This window comes from Sceloporus occidentalis, unplaced genomic scaffold, assembly GCF_023333645.1.
Source record: "Sceloporus occidentalis isolate IW3139 unplaced genomic scaffold, rSceOcc1.0.p SCAF_382, whole genome shotgun sequence".
Classification (NCBI taxonomy): domain Eukaryota; kingdom Metazoa; phylum Chordata; class Lepidosauria; order Squamata; family Phrynosomatidae; genus Sceloporus; species Sceloporus occidentalis.
The window spans coordinates 218,975-227,813 of record NW_028317362.1 but is presented as its reverse complement, the minus strand read 5'-3'; the positions used below and the strand labels follow the sequence as shown (position 1 = coordinate 227,813).

Below are 8,839 nucleotides of genomic sequence, written 5' to 3'. Positions count from 1 at the left end.
TTCACACGGGTGAGGATAGTGGGAGTTGGAGTCTGTAGTCTGTTTAATGACTTTACCACCATGTTAGCAGAACTTAATAGGAATCTGCCCCACTTTACCCTTATAGCAGAGTCAGCCTATGTGGGAAGGGGCAACTAGAATCTGGGGTGGGAGGGCTAATATCGGAAGTGGGCTAGTAATTGATGTGGGATGACTAGTACCTGGGGTGAACTAATACCTGGGGAGGGGTGGACTAATATCTGGGGTGTACTAATACATGAGGAGGAGGTGGGCCAATAACTGCGGAGGGGTGGCATAATACCCGGGGTGGGTCAGTACCTGGTTTTGGGGCACTGCTGTGTTTACCTGAAATTCTTGATGCGGCCCCACGGGCGGCCCCGGCCATCCTTCTCCATGCTGATTTCTAGGACCGTGTTCTAGATACCTTATGTAATTGCTCTAGACTGGATGACGCACACTTCTGGGGGTCTAGATAACGTTCTGCTGAGCGGATGATGAATGGGGGTCTCTTCTCTTTCTGGTTGCAGAGAGATGAGCCTCTCGTTCTGCGGGAGCAACACCAACTTCTCCTACAACATCGACAATGGAGTCCTGAACAACATCTGCTTCCTGGACGCCCTCAATCTGGTTCCGCACGTCTTCCTCCTCTTCATCACCTTTCCCATATTATTTATAGGTGAGCGTGCGCCGCGTATCTATAGGTTGATGAGCGCGTTGTGACCCCACATTGACGCTGATCCCCGGCGCGTTTCTGCGTTTAGAGATCAGACCCACCGGCCCTGAAAGCTCTTCTTATGTTTTTTTACTGATTTGCTTTATCCGCTTAGTTTGTATTTTCTTATAAGTTTGATAGCAAAGAAAATAAATGACTATTTTTTTTATAGAGAGAACTCTTCTCCTACTGGCCATACAGAGAGTTTGCTTGTAGGTTATAGGGAACCAGAGCTTATAATGTCCACAGTCCAGCAAATATACAACTCTGAGCATGGTAGACAAGCGGAACAGCCTCCCAGCAGAGGTGGTAGAGGGTAATACAGTGAGGGTATTAAACATGCATGGGATAGACATTCGGCTCCTGAATCTAAGACGAGACCAACGACTGATTAAGGTTTCAGTCTTTACAGCAGGAGAAACGACGACTAGACGGGGGGCCGACGGGCGCCGATCTGCCAGCAGGTTCCGTGTTTCTATGAGATTCAGGAAGTGATGGTTTAGGCCGCTGTTTTATGTTATCGCGGCCCCCATCGGCGCAGGATGGCAACATAAAAAAAACAGCGTCTTCAAGAAACATCTGGATAAAATCCTGTAATTAGGAGTTTTTAGACATGCGGGTTTATGACGAGGAAGGCGCTCTGTTTAGACAGTTCCCGGCCGCTGCGTGACTCTTTTAGGGCAGTCGTTCATAATTCAGAGCTGCATCCATAAAACCAGATCTGTAACCCAATGTTCTGAGCAGAGACAGAGTAGTGGGGCGACAGCCTTTGATCCGTCTACCAGGGGGGTTATTTGTTGTGTCATTATTTTCCAGGATGGGGCAGCCAGAGCTCTAAAGTCCAGATTCATCACAATACGTGGCTGCACTTCCCCGGACACAACCTGCGATGGATCCTAACCTTCGCCCTTCTGTTTGTTCACGTCTGCGAGATCGCAGAAGGCATCGTTTCCGACACGTAAGTCCGCAGAGCGCATGGATGAAGATACCGGGAACGTCCTCCCCGCATCTCCCCCCGCATCCTCCATCAATATCTGTAGAGCTTGTTTGATTGGTCCGAGGGCCACGCAGAATCCACTGAATTCCCTCAATCTGTGTGTCAGTAATTCATAAGGGAATGGATTTGGGTCAGAGAGAAGATGGAGTGGATACCTCTTATTGTAAAAAATAGAAAGTTAGATTGGCACCTCAGAGGTCTCTTCCTCAAATGATCATCTGTGAATATATCTTTTCTCTGTAGGAAGATGGAATCCCGCCACCTGCACCTCTTCATGCCGGCGATTGTGGGGTTTATCGCTGCTACTACATCAGTCATCTACTACCATAACATCGAAACGTCCAACTTCCCTAAACTGCTGCTGGGTACGCGAGCCGACGCGCTGCCGGCGTAATATTAATTAATAACGCTTTATATACAGGACAAGGAATTTTTACCATCCCGATAAAATTCATGGGGCAGACGACTCCTGACCCCAAACGCTCCTCGGAACAATTACTAAGGATGTCTTCGTACAGCCTTAAATGAGAGTGTTTTAAGAATTGTGGGCGGGGCATCACCAGGCTAGGGGTGTGTCATGGGCTGGATAGGGGAGGGTCATGGTAGAGGCTCACTGGCTCATTTACATTCTAACCACGCCCACTGGAGCCCCAATTCCCCCCCTGGTTATAATATATATATATATAGGGATGGCAGCATCTGTAACAATGTGACAAATGCCACGTGATACTCGGCGACCAACCAGACAAACGGAAAAGCGCGGACTGGATTTATTCAATCTTCAGTAAAAGATTATTTAACCCCCTGAGACCACGAGAGCAGAGGGCAGTTATTTGTCATTTGTTATTTGTTATTTTTGCCTCTGGTAGCCAGTGATTTTGGGGTATTTTGCAGCTCTTTTCGTTTATTGGGTGATGACGTTTGTCTCCAAAACCATCAAGCTTGTAAAGTACTGGGAAAACGGGATCTGGCTGAACCAGCTGCGTTTCTGCATCACGGGGACGATGGTCATACTGTACGGCCTGCTGATGGCGGTGGAGGTCAACGTGATCCGCGTCAGGGTAATAGACGCCGTTCTTTTAACGTGGGGGGGGCGTTGGTTAAACTGGATTTTTATAGGTTTTCCTCTCTTCTTTGTTTCAGAAATACGTGTTTTGCGTGAGTCCCCAAAAAGTGAAACCGGCAGAGGATCTGCAAGACCTGGGCGTGAGATTCCTGCAGCCGTTTGTGAATCTGCTGTCGAAGGCCACCTATTGGTGGATGAACGCGCTCATCATCTCGGCGCACCGGAGACCCATCGACCTGAAAATCATCGGCAAGCTACCGATAGCCATGAGAGCGCTCACCAACTACGTCAGCCTGAAAACCGCGTACGAGGAGCAGAGGGTAATGACGCCTTTATCGCCACGCCGAAAATAAATGCCCTGTATTACTGTAATAACCCTGGACACGGGGGGTTAACCCCGTTATTGGAGGGGGAGAAGGACCCTCGCGTTTTAATGGCTCGCCTCCTTAAATGCGGCTTTTTGGCAGCCGGTGCGTTTTTCCATCTCGAGGTGCGACACTTCTCTGAAACGCACAAGGGCTTGGGCCGCGGCCAATCAGTTTGCCTGTCAGACGTCGTACATCATGCTGTGACGGGGCGCTTATTGTCCCCGTTTCTACCGGCTGACTCAGGAAAATTTATAGTTTTTCAGAACAGCCTTTTTTATGTTTTCTCCATTTTTTTTTCTTGTAACAAATCAGTTCTGGGCGAGACGCGATTCCTCTCCGCTCTCCAGAGCCACATTTGATACGAGTTTAATTATAGCCATGAGGACGAGACGTGCCCCGGGCACAGCATGCGCGACAGGGAACTCTCTTAGACTATAAATACCATCAGAGGTGCAAATCCTTAGCCCTGATACCATATCAGGTTTCTGGGGTCCTTCACGGTATCTACTACTTCATAAGTAAACATTATTCTGAATTCTGGGACCACGAGAGGACTTCTCACAACCATTTAGAAGTCAGGAAATTCTTATATTATAATATATATTATATATTTATTATAATTTTTTTGGCATTTCAGGATTTTTGTTGTTGTCATGGAGATGATGAAACTTCATTAAGTTTTATTCTGTGCTGTTTCCTCCCCAATATGCAGAAAAAGGTGGCTGACCGACCCCACAAGAACCCGTCTATCTGGCGAGCCATATACAAAGCATTCGGACGACCCATATTGCTGAGCAGCACTTTCCGGTACTTGGCCGACCTGTTGGGATTCGCGGGTCCTCTCTGCATTTCGGGAATAGTTCAGCGTCTTGGGCCGACTAATGAGACAAAGCAAGAGCAGGTAAGCAAACGCAAGCGCTCGTTTCTCGCCGTCCCTGCTGTTATAGTCTGATTCCTTTTCACCGTTCACCATTCTTAATAATATTTATTCTCGTCTCCGTAGGAGTTGCCGGAGACTACTTTTGTCAGCGTGTACTTCCTTTCATCCAAAGAGTTTCTGGAGAATTATTACGTTCTGGCCGTCCTCCTGTTCTTGGCTCTCATCCTCCAACGAACCTTCCTTCAAGCATCCTATTACGTTGCCATAGAGACCGGCATCAACCTGCGGGGGGCATTAATGGTAGGCTGTTTGAGCACTGCCTTCCGCTGCTGTTTATGGGACCCGGGCGGTCTGTAGATGAGATGGAATCAGGGCCGGCCTTAGGGGTGTGCGACCTGTGCGACCGCACAGGGTGCCATGGTTGCAGGGGCGCCTGACCGGGACTTAGATTAAAGCATCGGTTTTTTTTTTGTGTGTTTTTTTTTTTAAAACTTTATTTAACATCATTCATGTTAAATAAAGTTTGAAAAAACAAAACGATGCTTAAATCTAAGTCCCGGTCAGGGGCGCCGAGCGGTTGCTCGTGAAGTTCTCGGCAACCGCTCGGCGCCCCTTACTCTCCGTGACTCCGTCGCTGTGCCGGCATCTCATGTTGAGCGCCGGACTATTCCGGCTCTCAACATGAAATGCCGGCACCGCAGCAGAGCGAGAAGACGGATGCCTCCCGCTCTCACCGCAGGACTCCGGCAACAAGGTAAGTAGTTTGAAGGGGCAGAGGGGGGGGGGGGGTAGTTTGAAGGGGCAGAGGGGGGGGGGTGTAGTTTGAAGGGGCAGAGGGGGGGTGTAGTTTGAAGGGGCAGAGGGGGGGTGTAGTTTGAAGGGGCAGAGGGAGGGGGGTGTAGTTTGAAGGGGCAGGGGGGGTGTAGTTTGAAGGGACAGGGGGGGTGTAGTTTGAAGGGACAGGAGGGGTAGTTTGAGGGGCGGTAGTTTGAAGGGGCATGGGGGGGGTAGTTTGAAGGGGCAGAGAGGGGGGGGTAGTGAGGGGGGGCGCCAGAGGAGTAGTCCGCACAGGGCGCCACAACGCCTAAGGCCGGCTCTGGATGGAATCGTTTGGGGTGTTTTGCTGTAAGATGCCTCCTATCCCAAAATGTTTTAATGATACGATGACTCACGTGTAGATACCCCCTGACTGGGGCAGTCTGTAAAGGGGCAACTTCCCCGTACCCCGATCCTAGCACCCCATGCGTTTCACAATGTTGGGTTGCTGCTCAGGCTGGATCTGGTCTTTGGGCAACATCAGATAAGGAAGAAGCTGCACCCAACGCTTTTCATTCCCCGATAAGCATCCAAACGCACGCTAGAAAATACCCCAAATACGTCACGGAAATAGAAGAATATGAAGCAGAAAATAAGTTATCCGGTGCTTCCCGCTGGTCTTTAGAAAGCTGTATTTTTGACTCTCTGCCCCTCGTTCCTTTACAGGCGATGATCTATAACAAGATTTTAAGGCTTTCCACGTCGAACATGTCCATGGGGGAGATGACTTTGGGGCAGATCAATAACCTGGTGGCCATCGAGACCAACCAGCTGATGTGGTTCCTGTTCCTGTGTCCCAATCTGTGGGCCATGCCTGTGCAGGTAGAGCATTAAAGTAAGGGCATGAAACCTCGGGGAACCCAAAGAAAGATAGAGGCCGCCCTAAAATAGCTTTTTATGTCGATATTTTAGTATTAATCATATTTAGATTGTTTTTAGTACTTCTGTCAATTTTATTTGGATTTTCTGAGTAGATGTTTCCGTTTGCTTTGCTAAATGCGCCTTTTCACGTAGTCTGCAGAAAACTTTTATACCAAGTTCAGCAAAAGAAAACCCATTAATAATGGGAACATTTTGCCCCTTTTCACATTTTTCTTGGGGACTCTTTAATGCCAGACTTTAGTCATGTGACGCAATTGAAGTCCACTGATAGGCTGCTATACTTTGTTGCTATGGCAGCAGTTCTGAAAAGATATGTTTTCTCATGTGATTTTATTTTTGCTACACCCATAAATGTTGTTATTCTAGACAAAAATGCACTTTTAACCCCTTCATGACCAGGGCCGTTTTGTAGCCCAAAGACCAGCATATTTTGTGAATGTATTTGTTCACCTTTCATTTTTTGAGGTTTTTTTTTTGGAAACGTGTCCTTTTCCAGATCATTATGGGTGTCATCCTCCTGTACAAGCTGCTGGATGTGAGCGCGCTGGTGGGCGCAGCGGTCATCGTGCTCCTGGCCCCCATACAGTACTTCATCGCCACTAAACTGGCCGACGTCCAGAAGAGCACGCTGGTGAGTGCCGTCCCGACGGACCCAAAAACCGGAGCCGGCGAGTAGACGGTGACTGGACAGACGGCCCGGCTGTAGAAAATACTCACGTTCTTCCTCTTGGTTTAAGGATTATTCTACCGAGCGCCTGAAGAAAACCAACGAGATCCTGAAGGGGATTAAGCTGCTGAAGCTTTACGCCTGGGAGAACATCTTCTGCGCGAGCGTCGAGGAGACGCGGCTGAAGGAGCTCAAAAGCCTGAAAGCGTTTGCTCTTCACACCTCTCTGTCCAGTAAGATGGGGTCTCTCTCTTCTGTATCGTTATCTATGCTGGAGTAGTCGGGGAAAAGCTAATATGGGGAGTTATCCCAGCGGAAAGGGTTCTTGGTAAAGCCGTCAGGGAACAATTCTATGCACGGAACTGGCTGCTGGTTCTAGATTATAGAAGTGTTGGTCATGCGCGGGCGCCGAATCCTCCTCTGTAGATGCTCAAGCTATCTGGGCTTCCTTCCCGGGATTCCCTACATGTTACTGGATGCAGAATCTTTAACGTTTGATACATCCTAACCAGCGACCGAATGCTTTCTTTTGCAGTTTTTATGAATGCAGCGATCCCCATCGCGGCCGTTCTCGCGGTAAGAAAGCTTTATCTTTTCATTTCAGTAGAAATAAAGGGGCAGATACAATGGGGGGGGGTGCTTGGGGCAGGAGGGGGATTAAAGAGAAGGGGGGGGGATAGAGACTCTGTGGTTCTCCCGCTTAGGCTGTACCGTTAATTACGTATACTGGGGATTTATGGATATCTTGTATAGAAATAGAGAATAGATAAGAACCATTCGGCCCGTCCAGTCTGTCCATGTTATTCTGTGGTTCTAATCAGAAAGTCCCACTCACCGGCACTGTCTTGTCCCAACACGCTCTATAGACATTTGTAACTCATGAGTATGTGAGTGACACTCAGCTGACGCCGGCCAACGCGTTCGCATCGCTGTCTCTATTCCACATCCTCGTCACGCCGCTCTTCCTCCTCTCCACCGTGGTCCGGTTCGCAGTAAAAGCGCTCGTCAGGTATGCAATAAGTGAGATGCCTCTTAATACTACAGGTTACTCGGAATCAGTGTGAGTGACTGCCGTGTAATTATCCTGTTATTTTTTGGGCTGAATTTGGTGTGATTCTGTATTACGTGTATCTGCCGCAAACCGCTTCACGCGAGGAACACGGAAACTTTTGGCAAACGTCTTTATTTTTTCTCTCCAGTGTCCAAAAATTAAACGAATTCTTTATAAGCGACGAGATTCGGGACGACGGCTCTAAAAACGGAGACTCTTGCATTCCTTTTGACGCCTGCCGGAAACACCCCGGTATAGTAAGTGTATTATTATTACAAAGAGCCGCGGCGTGCGGTCGCTGTGACTTCATCCTTTTGTACACTAGAGTTTTACGTATCGGGTGTCGGGTGTAAATGATGCCGTTTCGAATCAGCTTGGCAGGCGGAAGCCGCTCTTTCTTTTCTTGATAGTCCCAATGCGCCATTTCGTTTTAGGAAGCGTTTATTCGTGTTGTCCGTGAATTGACTCTTTGATTTCCGGGTGATTTTAGAACTCGCGGGCTATTAACAGAAAGCATCCGCTGAGATACCAGCTGGACCGGTACGAGCAGACATCACGGAGACAAACTCGCTCGACTGATACTGAAGAAGCTGCGATCAAGGTGTGTAGAACCCGGGGCACCTTTTATTAACCCCTAAAGTGACCTGGAAAGAGGGGCAGTAATGCTAAACCATTAAATAGTGATAAAACTTTTGTAAAATATCCACGCGCTGTTGAGTTAGTCGGCCCCACTCTGGAATTCAGCCGTTCAGCCTGCATCCCGACTCATTAGGAGATCTTGAAGGATCGTCAGCGTGTCCTAGAACTTCAAACACAGAGTAATAACGCATTATAGAGTGTTTAATTACTCTTGGCCTTTTTTTAAAGGTTTACAATGGATATTTTTCCTGGGGAAGCGGTCTGGCTACATTATCCAACATTGATATCCAGATACCTACAGGTACGTCACGTTCCCTATCCCCTCCCTCCCCGGCGGATGCTGAAGGGTAAAGCTGCTTTCTAAGCACCGACAGACACCGACAGGCTTATTTGCCCCGGCAATGACATTTCTGGCATCACTACAGATAGACGGTTATTTTTGTACGATATTCGATGGACTGCAGGATGTGCCATAAACTGGTTGACAGGTAAATGCTTTGCAGATTACGTTTCTGTTCAGTTGTCACTGAAGGTTCCCCTTTGTCCTGACTTCAGGTCACCTCACCATGATTGTCGGCCAGGTCGGATGCGGGAAGTCCTCCCTTCTGCTTGCGATCCTCGGCGAGATGCAGCCGCTGGAAGGAAGGGTCTGCTGGAACAGGTAACAGGAGTTTCGGGGCTTGGCTGTGTATCGCATCTTTTGCAGACTATTTTAAAATGAATGTTTTTTTTCCCTTTTCCTACAATTTCCAAGACCTGCC

At 48.4% G+C, this 8,839-nt stretch overlaps 1 protein-coding gene across 1 annotated transcript in view; it reads left to right on the top strand.

Annotated features, from left to right (window-relative positions):
• Positions 1-531: 531 nt before the first annotated feature.
• Positions 532-8,839, top strand: part of LOC149273381 (ATP-binding cassette sub-family C member 9-like) — a 29,429-nt gene continuing 21,121 nt past the window's right edge. The window contains exons 1-16 of the mRNA XM_089506402.1: positions 532-676; positions 1,529-1,670; positions 1,953-2,074; positions 2,604-2,770; positions 2,853-3,095; positions 3,856-4,044; positions 4,147-4,323; positions 5,506-5,661; positions 6,218-6,352; positions 6,459-6,621; positions 6,924-6,964; positions 7,255-7,397; positions 7,588-7,696; positions 7,930-8,040; positions 8,307-8,379; positions 8,634-8,739. Of these exons, the coding sequence (XP_089362528.1) occupies positions 532-676; positions 1,529-1,670; positions 1,953-2,074; positions 2,604-2,770; positions 2,853-3,095; positions 3,856-4,044; positions 4,147-4,323; positions 5,506-5,661; positions 6,218-6,352; positions 6,459-6,621; positions 6,924-6,964; positions 7,255-7,397; positions 7,588-7,696; positions 7,930-8,040; positions 8,307-8,379; positions 8,634-8,739 (2,222 nt within the window). The remainder of the gene's footprint in view (positions 677-1,528; positions 1,671-1,952; positions 2,075-2,603; positions 2,771-2,852; positions 3,096-3,855; positions 4,045-4,146; positions 4,324-5,505; positions 5,662-6,217; positions 6,353-6,458; positions 6,622-6,923; positions 6,965-7,254; positions 7,398-7,587; positions 7,697-7,929; positions 8,041-8,306; positions 8,380-8,633; positions 8,740-8,839) is intronic.